Below are 15930 nucleotides of genomic sequence, written 5' to 3'. Positions count from 1 at the left end.
TCTGCTAGGGGACTCGGGGTCTCTAGCCCTCTCCTGGGCAGACACACCCAGCAGAAGCTTGGCCTTTCCCTCGAAACATGTGGCCAAGTCACTGCCCTGTGCAGGGGTGGGTGGCAGGGCCTTACCTGAGGTGGTTCCCAGCTTGGAGGCCGCCTCGCTGGAGGCCCGGTAGGCGTCATCCTTGGAGGCCGCCCCGTCGGAATCCCTGTCGTCCAGGAATGTGCCATCCTGCGAGCCCCGCAGCGCGTCTGCCTCGTCCCCGTTGTCCTCCTCGTCGCTGCAGCCCTTGGGCTGCACCATGTAGACCCCTTCAGGAGGCACCTCCGCACCCTCGGCGCCCCGGCATTCCTTGCCCTCGGCCCGCCCCAGCAAAGGCTCCTCGTACTCCCCGTTCACCCACTTCTCGATCACCTCCCTCCTCTTGTCCTCCTCGATCTTCTGCACGTGGCTGAGTCCGTCTGAAAACTCAGTCCCTGACTCCTTGGTCCCGGGCTGAGGCAGATCCTTGTTGCTGCTCTCCCGCTGCGGCCCTTTGTCCGCACGCGCCTGCTCGGCTCCCCCGTGGTCGAAGACAACCTGGCGGCTCAGCTTGGCACAGATTGCATTTAGCTTCAGGCCGCCTTTGCGCTTGGCAGCCATTGTGGGTTTTCCTGAGGTTGCGTCAGTGCATATAGTTCTTTCAGCTGGAAGGAGAGAGGGGAAAGAAGCGAGGAAGGGCATTAGAGGGATCAGAAATGGCCGTTCCCAACCCAGAGGCCTTCACACAGGCCTCTTGTCCCAGGAAGAATGGGATGGAGTCTTTCTAAGCTCAGAGCTGAGGCTTGGGCTCAGGAGTTGGGAGTTGGTGCTCCCAACCTCTGTTCCCAACAGAGGGCCTCAATGGAGGCTGGAGCTGGTGCTGAGATTGGGCTGGGCTCAGAAAGCCCCAACACCTCAGGCAAGTGAATGCAGCACAGACTGGTCTGCTGGAAGCCTTGCTGCTGCATCCTTCATCCTGCAGCACTACCTGCCCCCAGCCCCATCCCCAAAATGACACAGCTCCAAGCACATGTAACAGTTTCCCACTGTATGGGTGGTGAGTTCACTTTGTAGCCTTTATTTACAGGCTCAGTGGAGAACAACTATGGGGCACGGAGAACCAGTACAGAGAGCAGAGAACCAGTATGGAGTAGGGAGAACCCATATGGGTGATGGGAGCACTGTGCTGTGCTGGGCGTGAGGCAGCTCAATGGAAGCAAACCGCCTGGGGTGGCATCAGCTGATCAGCCCCTGTGACTGCTTGCTCTGCTCTCACACACACAGGAAATTCTGCTCTCACACTTCCCAGCACAATCAGCTAATTAGTGGAGGTTTGTTATTTTAATGTAGTTTATTCATATGTGACAGCTAGTAAAGGAGGGGTGAGGGAACGTGGGGGGAGAAAGGAAGAAGGTGAGGTCTTAACTTCAAGGTCATGGAGAAGCTTGAACTAAACGGTCCCTATCACAGAGTCACTCAGATAATTGCACCTCACCAACAATTAACAGGATTCAATCACAAAAAAAAAAATAAAAAAATAAAAAAAAACAACGAAAACCTGATTCTAAACCAGCTGCGTTGTCTCATTTCTCTTTTTATTTACGGTCCCTGTGAGAGGCACTCAGAGTGAGCAGGGTGACGGGTCCCAAAGCAGAGGTGTCAGCAGGGGCTCCTGGGTCCCTGCGTGCTGCGACAGGGAGGTGCTGCTCCACAGAAGCACGCTGAGATTAATCAGACCCCCTACGACGCACCCAGAAGCCATCGTGACAGCCCCTAATCCCGTAACATGACAGCCCAATACAAACACACTGAAACTTTAGACCTGCTGTCCAAGAGCCAGAGAGTGGCTGCTTAGCGTAAACTCCTGACAGCTTCAGACACGCTTCCCCGTCACAGGCTGCAGGAATACCCCCCTGACAAATCTATCGGCCTCCCACACAAAGTGAGGCAAAACGCTTTCCTAATGTCCCGAATGCATCCCCCCTCTGCCCCAACTGCATCCCTGCAGGAGCAAGAGCAGCTCCCAGCCATGCGCCTGCAACAGCAGCAGGTGTGAGCCACGCACGTGTGGCTTACAGCATCCCATCTCCCCCAGGCATCCCCGCACACCTCCCCACGCGGCTCCCTTTCACACATCTCCCCCCGCACACAGCCTCGTGCCTACAGATGGGCGCCCGCGATGCTGCCGAAGTCTCTGCATGTTGGCACCTTCCTTTCCCATCACATTCCCGCTCTATTTAGGGCAGAAAGTGCCGGCCGCTCCCGTGCGCAGCAGTACCGCGCTGGGACTCTGGGGAGGCTGCTGTGAGCTCCAGCTGGAGCCTGGCCAGGACCCCGACAGCTCACTGTGTGCACTCGGCGGGGGGCCAGCAGTGCAGTGGGGCAGGTGGCCGGGGCCAGGGCAGCCAGTGACCCCGGTGCTTCCTTGTCCTGGCAATCAGGACAGCCGGTGTGATGGGTGCAGGGAGGGAGGCACGCAGCCACCCACTGCCCCCACCCTGCAGGCACGGCAGGTCCCATTATGCTGGGCTGGAGGTGAGCAGCCAAGTGAGCGCACCAGACGGCAAATGAATATATAAATATTTATCCAAAGGAAGAGGGGAGCAGACGTTCCCGAGGCTGCACTTGCTGCGTACGCAGCAGCTCCAGGGAGCCTGCAACTTGTCTTCTAGCCCTGGCCCCGTGGCACACACACCCCAATCCTGTCCCTCCGGCCCCCCAGCTCCTGCCCTTCCCTCTTGCACCTCTCCTGTCCCCTCTCCTGTGCTTGACTGCTTATTTTTAGCACGGCGATGCTCTTCTTTAACAATCTGGGCATCTTTCTGTGAAGTCTGAGTTAAAAATAAAGCAAGTTTTAGAAAACGTACCTTTCCCATGATCTACCAAGCCAACCCTCCCAAAGACCATCTCTCATCCCACCTGTGCCTGTATGACTGCAGGGAATCAGAACTCCCCCCTCCTCCTTCAAATCTGCCACCAGCTCTCAGCAAGCCAGTGCATCTCTATCTCCCCATCCCTGATCTCCTCGTCTCTGGGGCAACAGGGACATTGGCAGTATCTGCATTTCTCCTTTAGGCTGACAACTTCCAACAGGGAAGGGAAACCCAGCTGGCAGAGAACCACTGAGAACGGCACTGGGGCTGGAGGGGAACAGAGCATCCTCACACGTCCAGGTAGGGGTGCAGCAGGAGGGCCCTGGATCCAGGAGTCCCTGCCCCAGCCCCCTCCCCACTCCACAACCCGCCAGGTCACCCCACGTCCGCACTGTGCTGTTTAAAGATTCCCAGCTAAGTAAACATCCCCCTTCATTTTCTTCTTCCAAATAGAAATGTTTTGATTTTGCATCAATCCGAGGAAGCCATTTATAACCTGAGCCTGTCACGGGGACTTTTCATCTCTGCCCAGGACGAACTCTCCCACATGCTCTATTTACACTGAGTGCTTCCTCTGAAAACAATGCCACCGGCAGCATGCCTGCCACCCCCTCCCCACGCCCTGCCACCAGACACCGGCTGCCCTGCACCATCCTCAGGACATCGCTCCCTTCAAGGAGGAGCACAGCGCCCAGCAGTGCTTTGGGCTGGGGACACAAAGGACCCCGGTGTGGAAGAGAGGGGTGCTGAGCCCGGGGCTGGGAACCCCCTGGGGTTGGGCAGGGCAGGGCAGGAGGGCTCAGGGCTATGCCATGGGATGGGGCACAGGATGGGGAGGGCCAGCGCGGCGGCACTTCAGAGGGCCGGGCACGTCGAACAGATGGAGCTTTCATATTCTTATTGAAGAGTTTTCAGCCCAGCTGAGCAGCTCCGTTCAGGAGGGAGGTCCCAGCGCCAGCTTTCCAGGAGCTGCAAGCTCTCATTCGATTAATTATTAACAGTATTATTTGGGGCGGGGAGGGGGAGGGAAGGAGGGCCCACAAGCTGCATGGCCTTTTCTTTTTTTAACCACTGTGGTTCGAGTCCAGCATGGCAGCAGAAAGCTGCAGCCGTGCCCCAGCCATGCCCAGAGCAGTGGATAGCAGCCGGGCACAGCCCCTGCAGGGACATCTCCCCTGGCACTGGAGCCCTGCGCCAGCCCAGGCAGCCCCAGCCCAGCCACGGTGTGAGAGTGGATGCAGTGTGTGTGCTTTCCCCTCTCTGGTTTATCAATAAAACATTTTATTGCTTTTAGCCCAGGAAATGACCTTGGATTAGTGGATGCTGCCTCTTCTGCCTGGCCTTGGGGACTTCAGTGAGGCTCTTTAGCAGCCCTGCATCCTGCCCGCATGTCGGCATGGAGCGAGGGGAAGCCCTGGGTGCACACAGAGGAGCAGCACAGCACAGTGAGCCATCCTCCTGCCTTCCCCACTGCACTGCGCTGTGCTGCCCATCCAGCAAGGGGCAAAGGGAAGTCCTCGAGCTGCAGCACGGTTCCCAAAGCCTGCAGGGTGCTACAGCCACAAGCCAGCCTCACTGTCCATGTCCCCTGCCATCATCCCAAGCACACAGTTCTGCCCCAGGTCGCCTTGTGCCCAACGCAGAGCTGAACCCCCCTCGCACCGTGCAGCCTGCAGTTGGTGTGAGCCTGGCCTCTGCCACCCCCACGCCCGCTCCCTGCAGCCGCGTCCGCCTCAAGAGTGAGCCCTAAAGTGTTAACGGCGATTGGTGAAATGGCACAGCAGATTGCTACAATAAATAATTTACTGATATTTATAAATATTCAAATCAGCAGGCTTCAGAAATTGAAAGGGGGGGGCTGAGACGATGGGGAGGGGAGCGCACACGCGCGTGCGTGTGTGTGTTTGTGTGTGTATGTGGAGGGAGGGGGGGCCAACATTAATTCCCAGGCTCTCCAAATTCATTTGTGGACTGTTTCTCATTTCAAACAAATATTAAATCTTTTGGTGTCAGACCTCCAAATAAAGCACTGAGCGGAATGTTGGGCACCTGCAGCTCCGTCCCCTCGGGTGGCTGCGGGCAGGGTGAGGAGCCATGCCACCGCCCCAGCTCAATGCCAGCCCTCATCCAGGGCAGAAACTGCCATTGCTGCCCCCGAGAAGCCGCAGGGCTCCTGGCTCTCACTCCTTGCTCTGTAAGGAAGTTCAGTTTCAGGGGTCGAAGCAGGAGGTTCAAGGCCAGGAGCCCTGGCACAGTGTCTCTGCCAGCCCCCAGCTCTCTGTGCAGAGGAGGAGTGAGGATGAAGACCCACACAGCTGAATCCCACACCTTTCACTGAGGTACGTGGTTAGTGGGCACAGAGGGGACGGGTTGGGGTCAAGCTTTGTGATCTTAGAGTTCTGTTCCAACCTTAATGATGCTATGATTCTATGAATATCGGGATCTCTGAGCTCACCCTGAGCCTCCTGCAAGCCCAGTGCCCCGCTGAGCCCTGGGACGGCTGCAGGAGGTGATCCTGTGTCCTGCCCCATAGCACCCCATTGGCAACGCCAGGCTCCAGCATGGGGCGAATTTCCCCAGATGAGTAATGGCTTTTCTAATGCACGGGCAGGCTGTCAGCTTCCCTACTCCCAGTGTTTTATGGGTTTAACTGAACGGCTCTGAACTCCCTAGTAAGAAATAAAGTTATCCCTCAGCGTCCCTTCTAAACATTTCACTCAGTGCAAACGGTGTTTAAGAAAAATGAGGACATATTTCTTCTTAAGGATGCAGTATCCCCCTTCAGAGGCCTAATTTATGCCATATATCACTGGCCAGGGAGAGGAAGGCAATGCAGACCTCACACTAGGAGTGAGCTGGTCCCGGCCGTCCCTCCTTGTCCCACAGCCCAGCACTGAGCTTGGGGGCTGCCATGAGCCCAGAAGCAGCAGCAGGAGGCATTTGCTGGAGAGCCTCTACTGGAGGCACTTTCAGTGCAGGGCCGGTGACGGAACGCTCCAGTTTACTGCTCTGGGTGCTGTGCAGGCCTGCGTGCAGCCCCCAGGCTTCAGGGCTGTTCCTTCAGGTGGCACGGAGCTGAGAGAAGCACCTGCAGCTCCTCGTCCTCGCCTTTTTTATTTATTATTAATTTTTTAGCTCAGTGAAAAGGTTTACTATCCTAAGTAGCCTCACTCAGCCTAAGTAAGTCCATAAATCACGCGGGCCTGCTGACATCACGGCCCTGCCATCAATCTGCCCACAGGTTGTGGGGAACACAGGGGAAGAAGCCAAGAGATGGGTGGGATGCAATGGGGCACACAGGGCCTGGGTGTGGGGCTGCCCCTATGGGTGAGCTCCAGGCTCCTCAGCTAGGGCCCTACGCTCACCGGGAGGCAGCAAAAGAGCCTCTTCAGCACCCTGAAGCTCAGCCCTAATTGCTGGGGAACAGAATGCTTGCTGCACCGCTGAGAAACAGACAGAAAAGTTGACTGCCGTGGCCTCACAGGGTGCTGCTCCCTGGGGCCATGCCCTGCCCTTCGCAGCTCTCCCCACCGGCCATCGCAGCTCATCTCCCCATTCCCCATCCCCAGCAGCGTGGCCATGCACTGGTGGGTCGCACACACACACACCGATGCAGCCATGTGGGTGCCACACCGTGTGCGAACCGGCACAGCAGCACGGACCGACATCCCACACCTGTGAGCTCTCGGGTACAGCCCAGCACGGTGACACACGCGCTGCGCACCTCCCGCAGCACGCAGCGCTCCGCAGGCTCCGGTGAGCTCGGCACGCTCAGCAGCTGGCAATCCCTGCCGGCCGTGCTCTGCTCCGTGCTGGGAGCGCACAGCCTCTCGGTGCCCGCTGCTCCCCGGCCCCTCGCACCCCCCAGGCCGTGTCCCCGCTGGTGCCCCAGACGGCTCCGCACCTCTCCCTCGCTCGCTCCCTTCCGCTCGCATCTTTTCATGAACTCTATTTCTCTTTCCTTTCTGAAAACAACTGAGCTGTAAATACTGTTTAACCTTCTCCCCCCCTTCCCCCCTCCCCTCCGCACTATAAAAACACAAATATGCCATAACTCAGCTGGCTCAGCCGCCGCGCCTCCAACATGCCCTGCTCCAGGCCTCTCAGGAAGGTCATAACAAACGACTTTCCGATTCAGTGCTCCTGAAATAATTTTGTGTATTAAAACCTGAATCTGCACTTTCTGGACCGAAAGCCTCTCTTAATTATGGCGAGCGTCCTTGGGATGGACAGTGATCCTTCACCGCCGCACCAGCAGCCAACCGCAGAGGCAGCGCCTGCCGGCTCCCCGCCGCCCCCCCGCCCCGGCCCCCCTGCTCCCGCGCCCCCCCGCCTTCCCTTTGCCCAATCTGTTTTCAAAGTGTGTCTGTCCTTTATTAAATTGTTTTCTTTTCCACATTATCAGTTGCCATGGAGACCTCATCTCTCGGATTATTTGAATTTCATTATATCTATTGATTTGGGAGCATTTCATCTTTTTTATTGTTTTTCTGTCAATTTTCAAAACGAATAACCATCTAATTTGCGTCAGTGCTGATTATGTTTGTCCCTCAATAGAGGTCGGCAGCTGCGTCGGGGAAACAAATCAATGGGAAACCATCATAAACCTCCCCAGTACAATCTCCAGGATATGTGGGTGACATTCCACGCCTGCAAGGAACACTCATCATATCCAAACTTCTTCCTTGCCTTTTTGCCTTCCCCCCTCTTTCTGCCGGTTCCCCCACGCCGGGCTCTGCCGGCCCATGCTGTCACATCACACCCCGCTCACTGCACGCACGGACACGGCCGATTTCGGAGCTTCACACCGGGAGGGGAGCCAGGCGAGAAGAGGGGGAAGGAATTACATTATTATTTTTTTTTTTAGGTAAGAAAGACGGGAAGGAAAGAACAGAATGACGAGAGAAAGATAGAAGAGGAAAAGTGGATCGGGATTGCAAATTGCTTACTATGTTTTTTTTTTAAATAATTTATGCAATTTTAAGCATTTATGTATAAATTTTTTAATAAGCCACCCTGGAGCAAAATAGCCATTAACATCCCGATGTCCTTCTGTCCAATGGGCTCGTGTGCAGGATCAATTTCCGAGAGTACTTTCCTTTTTTTTTTATGACATGATAAAATGCTTTTAAAGCAACTTACACAAATATGGAAATTTTTTTTCCCCTCCTCTTTTTTTTTTTTTTTTTTTTTTTTTTTTTATAACAGCCTCCACTTATTCACTAGGGAGAGAGCGAGCGTGTGCGCCGGGGAGGGCAGTTGGCAGAAGGATAGACCCAGCCCTAACTGGAACGGACCTGCCTGTCCTTCTAACAAGGGCATAAACTTTCATTAGCGATGCACACAGTCAAAGGCAATTTAGGGAAACGCGCTGTACAGAAAAGGAAAACCTCAGCGGTTTTTATACAGCGGCTCCTTGGCTCCGTCCAGGGGGCTCTATCCTTGAGCTTGGCTCACGCTCACCATCAAAGTGACCCCACCAGGGGTGGCAGTGGGGACAGGGACGACGCCGGGGCTGAATGGGGACAGCGGCCTCTTGCCCCACGGCCACCTAGTGCCATCCTCTGGCCCAACACTTGGCCCAGGTGGAGCCACCCTGCTCCAGTCACGGGGAGCACACAGTCCACTGCCTTGTTGGGGTGCAAGGACAGTGCAGGCCCACGGATTTAACGGCACTGGCCACAGGCTGGGTCCCACTATGCCGGGACCTGCACCTGCCCCACAGGCAACACTTGGGGGCACGTGAACGGGGAGAAAAAAAATAATTAAAAAAATCAAATCGGGGGCAGGCCACGCTCAGCTCAAAAAGCACAAAGTGCCGAGAACAGCAAAGCCAATCAATAACAATCACAGCGCAGCAGAGAGCGAGGGAAGCGTGAACGGTTTTGGCTGCTCCCTGTGCGCCCGGAACACACGGCCCAGCTCCAGCACGGCCGCAGTCACAGCTCACAGAGCAGCAGGCTCCTGGCACAGGGATGATGCTGGGGAAGGTTCCTGCTGTCCTCAGGGCTCAGAGCCCTAAACCACACATCCTGCTCCCCCTACTCTGCACTGGGGCCCCTTCCCCCATCTGGGGGACCCATCGTGGTGACCGGCGGACATGAAACCTGCCCACACGCACACAACCAGGGCTCTCCCTTCTCCTGCTCTTGGGTCACTCCTCACCCAGATTTGGGGATTCCACTGCAGCACCAAGAGGTCAGTAGGAGTTAAGAGGTGTTCCGATCATGTCTGTTACTCTCTTGTGTGTAGGCAGAGCGACATACAGCCCAGCCAAACCTGGATCTGACTTTAGCATGATGGCACAGAGATACCAGGCACGGCCCAGGCAGTGCACCAGGGAGAAGAAGGCAGCATTTGCCAGCCTGAACGTCCATTTGTCCACAGGACGCAGGCCCTCTTATCTACAGCACACCAGCATCTGTTTCAGCACAGCTACTTAGAAACTTAACCAGGGGAGGAAGCGCTGAAAAGGGGAAAGTCTCTGGTGTGGGTCAGAATAATTAGGCTGAGCTCAAATTGGCTTTAGGCATCTGCTGCTGCCTGAGCGACACCGAGCCACGCTGCCTCCCCCAGGCTGGGACAGAGGGACACGGGGGGAGGCACAGGGGGACACGGGGTGAGGGGACATGGGGCGAGGGGATGTGCTATGCCCGGTGCAGGGTGTATCTGGGAACAGGGTGGCTTCTGCCGGAGCCATAGAGCCTCCTCACCCCACTGCCATTAAAGCCCGGAGAAAAGAGGCCAGACAGAGAGATTGAGATGAGCCATTTCCCCAACAAACTTGCTTCCCTTTTTCATTCGCTCCTTTCTTTTTTTCTCCCTTTAACTGTCATTAAAATAACAAGTTTCTGTTACAGTCTAAACATTCCCACATTGTATAAAGGGTTATGTTACACCAGAGTCACTGCCGGGCCCAGTGTTTGCACAGAAACCTCACTGCAGGTCCCCCCTCCTGACGAAGTGACTTATTAAAGTTTAAACAGTAATTAACAGAACAATAAAAATAAAGGGATGTTTGGGGAGTCGTAGTGCACACAGGGTTTTTGGCAGTGCCAGCACTTTTCAGTGCCCTGCGCTGGCAGCAAAAAAACGGCTGCAAAACCAGGGGCAGAGTTTGGGAGTGCGCTGCTGGGAAGGGGCTGGGGCAGCAGGGCCATCCCAGCCCAGGGTGAGGTGCAGAGGGGGCAGGGAACAGGACGAGGGGACGAGGATGGGGATGGACATTGCAGAGTGCTCTGGCAGGAGGCCGGGTCAGAATCGGTGCTCACCACCAGCCCTGGGCTCCAGCTGCGCTCTGGATGAGCCCCCAAAGGCTGAGTTTTGGGAACTGTGCCTCTGAAAGCAAGTCTGGACTTTGAGGGAAGCAATTCTTCTACTTAAGTGAGAGCAGGTAGGAGGAAATGCAACTCCTGAGCAAAACCCTGAGAAGAGCAGCAGAGCCTGTGATGCTGTAGGACAGAGCTCAGGAGCCACTCCTGAGTGTGAGAAGGAAGGAGAAGACATGCGAGTAAGGCAGTCCCGTGCAGGAGGCTCTCAGCTGCAGATCTGATGGTGTGAGAGCAACCTAGGGTTGCTGTCAGCAGCATCCCAGCCCCTCCCAGCACCACAGGCCTTGCAAGCCCACGGGAAATGGACTAGCAGGCTCCTGCAAGGGCAAGGCTGCTTCTCCTCCTGCTTTGTTCCCAACACAGTCACCTGCCTTGCCCAGGATGAGCTCGAGAGCAGGTGAGTAGGGTTGGAGTTTAGGTTGTCAGCCCTCCCTGCTACCCAACACGCAGCTATGCAGAAAGATCTCATTTGAAGATATTTTTGGTGCCTATTGTAACTATTCTCAAATGTTTGCCTTAGTAGCTCACAGTGCTCGTTGGCTCTCACCCTGACGGGTGACTCAGTACACACAGCATTGTGCAGCCCCATGTTTGCTAAATCTCTTCCAGTGCAACTGCTCAATTTGCAAACAAAAAGACAGCTCCTTATGGGTGGATCTTATGTGCAACGTGAACTTGGGGAGCGTGACTCCCACACAGCCCATGCCAAGCCCCTTCCTGGTGTGCTGGGGCGCAGGAGGGGGCCAAGTCTCCCCAGGTCCACGTGTTGCAACCCAAAAAATATCCTCCAAAAGCCACTGACTTGGCTCTAGAGCAGTTCATGAAGCTGATTCCTTCTCTTTGTTGCCTCTGCTAGTGACAAGGACTCTGTCACCTGCTGCCTCGATGCATTGTGCGCTTGGTTCTGCAGCTGCAGAGTTGGTGCTGCAGGGCAAAGGGGCTGAAAAACAAGACACATTTCAAGCTCCTCAAAGTCAACAGGCCTCATTCTACTTCCAGCAGCTCAGTGATTTACAGCTCAACATTAATGCTCACAAATATCCACCAACAGTTACCCCCCTGGTCTGGGAAAGGCAGGAGCTCAATTCTCCAGAACTGAAGGCAGGTGTTAAAAATGTGACTTCCCAGGCAGTTATCACTGGTGATTTTTAATGAGCTGTTTTCTAGGCACTAGGGAAGTGAGGGACATGGGGGCTTTCTGATCCCGCTCACACTGAAGTGATAGAAAAGGCACGGCACCAGACTGGAACTTCTCATCCCCTCCACCCAGTGACAGGACATCCCCATCCCCAGCTCTGCAATCCCAGCTGAAGGGTGATATGCTGAGCCAGCCCAGATCAGTGTCAGCACAAGAGAAGGGGGCCCTCAGTCAGCACCCATGTGCATTTTTCTCAGCCGTGTCTAAGGAGCCTTTGTGTCAGAACCGAGCACAGCTTTGTACAGGGGCCTCATGCATTTCTGCATTGCAGGAAGACAGTCCTGTGCACTTCCAACACTGCATTCAGGACATCTCTACAGCATGGCCAGTAACTTCCTGTAGGGAATGTTACGTGAGAAAATTATCTAATGCGCTCTTAGTCATCTGGCTGTGCAACCTGCAGAGGGAAAAAGGAGCAGCCAGCCTTGCTTCAGCATGGCCCTGCTTCCAGACACCACTGGCTTCAGATACCATTATCAGTATTGGCCTGGTCCACATCCCAGAACTCGAGCTCTCTTTCAATTAACAGGCCCTGAGATTATTTAGACTATTCTTCCTGTTACATTGTGTTATTTGCAATGAACACAGAAGATCAGCATCTCCGTGTCCCGCAGAACCCACATGTAGCTGAACACAGAGCCAATGGCATGTTTCGAGTGCTGCATCTTCATCTAACTGCTTCTGTGAGGCTTATGGAGAACCATCCCACCAGTAAGGGCTTTGATATGTCATACATTTCTATCAGTATGTATTTGAAATGTCATGTGGGAACCAGCACTCTAAAATCTGAGTCTTACCTCCTTTTTGGAATGGACTTGAAACAAAAAAGAAGCAAGCCTGCTGGCACACTCAGCCTTCAGCACTATCTTCAATCAGAGAAGCCTAATTATACCCATTACACTGATGAGGACGCACTGGCACAAAGCTACGCATTCACAAGGCTACAGATACCAAGCAAATCAGTGGCAGAGCTGGAAATAAACCTGGGGATGGCGGTGACAGACTCGTCACCCACCCGGGTTGGCCATGGGTCAGCGGGATACGGAGCTGGGAAGGAGCCCCCCACTTCCACCTGGCAGGGGGACAGCTTCACTGCAGGGCTGGGCCACCAGGAGCTCCTGCAGCCCCACAGACGGGCATGGATGAGTCGTCTGTTCCTCCTGAAGCTGCTTAATCAACTCCCGCGTGCGGGTCCTCGCAGCGAGGTCCAGCCTGATCTGTGTGAGCATTAACCAGCCCTGAGCATGTAAAGCCCAGAGATTGTCCTGGGCATCAAGGCCAGCGTTTGCCTTGACCTCTCCCTGCCAGGTGCTGGGTGCTCAGGTCTAAGAAAGGCTGCAGAATCCCTCGGGATTGAGAGTCATTACATAAACAATACAATAGGATCACGGCTGTAATTGCAGAAGTGCCTGAAGTCTTGGCACTGGAGCTTGCCGTGGCAAGGGCCTCTAAATGGAGACCCAAACAAAACAAACAAAAGCCCCGACTCTGTCAGCACTTAATGAACAATAATAAACAATAAATAATAACCCTACCAGCCAACCTAGCCAGATAGATGTGAGACACCGGAATGGCTCTGTGGAAACGCTGACCCTACAGCAGCTGCCTTCCCTCCTCAACTCGTGGCACGCTGAGCCGAGGCCACTGGGTACCAGGTTGGAGTCAGGGGATACTGAGGTCTCAGCAGAGCAGGCACCCATGGTGAGATGCATGAGAGCCACAGTCTGGCCCTCCCAGCTCAGTACCCTCACCTGCTCAGCATGCACCGATCACTGCTTTATTGCAGGATCTCTCCACAGGCTTTGAAGGCAAAAAGCAGCAGATGGAGCTGAGCGAGGGAATGCAGCAAGGTGGGAGCCCAGAGCCGCATCCTGCAGCGCCTCGGTGCGAGGTCCCCAACGGGACAGTGGGAGCACTGTGGGCAGGGACCAGGCTGAAAGCGGGGCCTAATTTAAGTATTTTTATAACTCGGTGCTTGTGACAGTGGATTTAGCAGTTGCCAGCCATCTGGAATAAAGAATTACAGCCACCTCCCTAATCCTATATTGCCTAAACCCTAAAGCTGGTTATGGTGCAAGGATGAGGCAGCAGGCTGGGAGGAGGCAGAGAAGGCAAGGGGGGGGAAGAGAGAAGGGTGTGCAGGAAAATTCCCAAACTCATCATGTTTCCCTGGGGTGCCAGCAGGTCCAAGAAGCACCACGACTATTTTTGCTGGGAATCCACTGAAGATGGGATGAAGGAAAAGCGGGGAGAAAGGAGCTGAGGAGCCCTCCAGGACCACCCCGCTGCCTGCGCCGCACACACGCACGCAGAGGCTTACTGGTCCGCGCAGGGCTGTCAGGTAAATTAGATCTGAAAGCTGACAATTTCTGACCATATTTCCTTGATTATTTCAAACAAATGCACACCAGCCGCTGTAAGGAGATTAAAGTGACATAAACGTCCCGAGTGGGAGGAGGGAGGGCAGAGAATTCAGGTCACCCCCATCCGTCCCCCATTTGACAGCCGCTATATCGCTATCCAATCCAATAAAAAAATCCCCCTCTTTTGCTTTAATTAATTTTACAGCTAGCTTGCTTAATTACTTTCAATCAAAATCCTCCTGCCATCGCAAAATTAGAGATGGTTGAGCTCCATTAGCCTAAATTCTTCATTTCCATATAGAAAGAGGCTCCCTCGGCAAAGCCAAGAGGGCTCCCTCCCGCTCGCGCCGCCATCGGACAGACGCCCGTCCGTCCTTCCATCTGCCTCCAGCTCCCAGGCAGGGGTGGGGGAGCAGAGCCAGCCCTGTCTCCACCACCCACTCCCACAGAGGGCTGCCCTGCTCTGCCCTCCCACCTCTACCCACGCAGAGGAAAGGATGCCGTGGGCAGGCTGCCTTCCATCTGCCCGCTGCGGGGCCTGCTACCTTCCTTGGGAGCATCTGGCACCGGTGGCTGCCAGAAACACGACCCGCAGTCCACAGAGCCGCGACATTCCCGGCCTCCTGCGCGCCATTTGCACCTCTTTCCTGCAAACACAAATCATGAGCTGTCCTATTTCAGGCTGACGTAGAGCAGCCCCAACTGGTCTCATGGCCACGAAACCTCCTCAGGAGCTCAGGGAGGGGCTGTGATGAAGCCACATAGGGCCGGAAGGGCAGCAGGAACCCAAAGGGAGCAGAGAGCTGGGCATGCAGGAGAACCAGCTCCATCCCAGGCATTGGCAGGCGTTGGGGAGAACCACCCAGCTGCAGGCTGGCACTCATCCCTCCCTTTTTCTCTGCTTCCCTATGGCCTCCTCCTATCCCATCACAAAGCACAACGCCCTGGGAAGCACCTGGAGCAGCAGCACAGTCCCAACTCCCAGCACCCAGCACCCACCCACCGCACAGGGCTGGGGGGACTCACAGGAGCAGGAATCCCCGCTCGCTGGGAAGACGGGTCAGACCTTGCTTCCTTCCAACAAAACCAAGGAGAGCCAAACACAGACCTGTTTTGTTTATAAGCTTAAAACTGAATCCAATGGCGCATCTACCTGGGGATTTTAGATTAAATGGTTTAAGAAACTCAAATAGGCTTTTTAATCTGGTCAAATAAAAAGAGCCCCAAAGAAGCAAAGAATTCACCCTGACGCTGGGAAGACTGTGGGGGAGGACGGCTTTCCAACGCTCCACAGCACCTCCCCACCCTGGCATGGGACACTGTGTATTTGCCAAAATGTGGAAGCCCAGGATCCACCCTGTTCTTCATGTTCCCATGGACGACCCACTCACACCACATCGTGTTTTTCTCATCCTGTCAAGGCCCTTCCCCCTAATACCTGGCAGCACGCAAACACAGTGCCAGCCCTGCAGCACCAGTGCCAGTCAAAAGCAGCCCAAGTACCCAAATCCCTAACCTCCACGCAGTGCATCTGTGCACCGAGCAACCTCTCTGCATGGTGGGCCAGCAGATGTGAAGCTGAGCAAAGATGTGGCTGAGGCAAAGGATTCAGCAAAGGGACACCAGCACTGCAGGACCTGAGGAGCTTGAGGAATGCCTGCAGGTGAATCCTGCCAAAGGGCAGGAAGCGAAGGGCTCCTTCCTGTGCCACATCTCATCACCCTTTGACCCCCAACATCTCCTGTCCCCCATAGCCATGCTTCAGCTCCAGGAAGGCTCAGAATCAGCCCTGCCCTGCACACGCTCTGCAATGAAATTCCCGACTTGTGTCTCGCCTGCTCCAATGTTCAGAACAGCTGGGACAATAGAACAGAAAGGCCCTAAATCCACCAGACTCACCCTAAATAGCAGTGGCCCATAATTTCCCCTGACATCCAGGAGCTTGTTATTCTTTCCCCTCGTCGCCTGGCTGGAGCTGTTCAGACCCATCAGTGTTATTCTATGCATTAAACGGGAAAAAAAACACAACCCAACAACAACCCAGAGAGTTTTCCAGCCTGCCCAGTATGGCAGAAGGGGCACATCCCCAGCTGGCCTGGGGGGAGAGGGGAGAACCAAGGTCTAAGACCACACCAGGACCCCCAGAC

General features: G+C 55.0%; 1 protein-coding gene across 1 annotated transcript in view; it reads right to left on the bottom strand.

The window, feature by feature from the left end:
- Positions 1–15930, bottom strand: part of CASZ1 (castor zinc finger 1) — a 74325-nt gene that overhangs the window by 45621 nt on the left and 12774 nt on the right. Inside the window, exon 2 of the mRNA XM_042883451.1 lies at positions 126–683. Coding sequence (XP_042739385.1) covers positions 126–683 — 558 coding nt within the window. The remainder of the gene's footprint in view (positions 1–125; positions 684–15930) is intronic.

The sequence above is a fragment of the Lagopus leucura genome, unplaced genomic scaffold (genome assembly GCF_019238085.1).
Source record: "Lagopus leucura isolate 7727_CA_CO unplaced genomic scaffold, USGS_WTPT01 Super-Scaffold_100037, whole genome shotgun sequence".
Lineage (NCBI taxonomy): Eukaryota > Metazoa > Chordata > Aves > Galliformes > Phasianidae > Lagopus > Lagopus leucura.
Note: the sequence above shows the minus strand (reverse complement) of the source record. Positions and strands in the feature narration are given on the sequence as shown.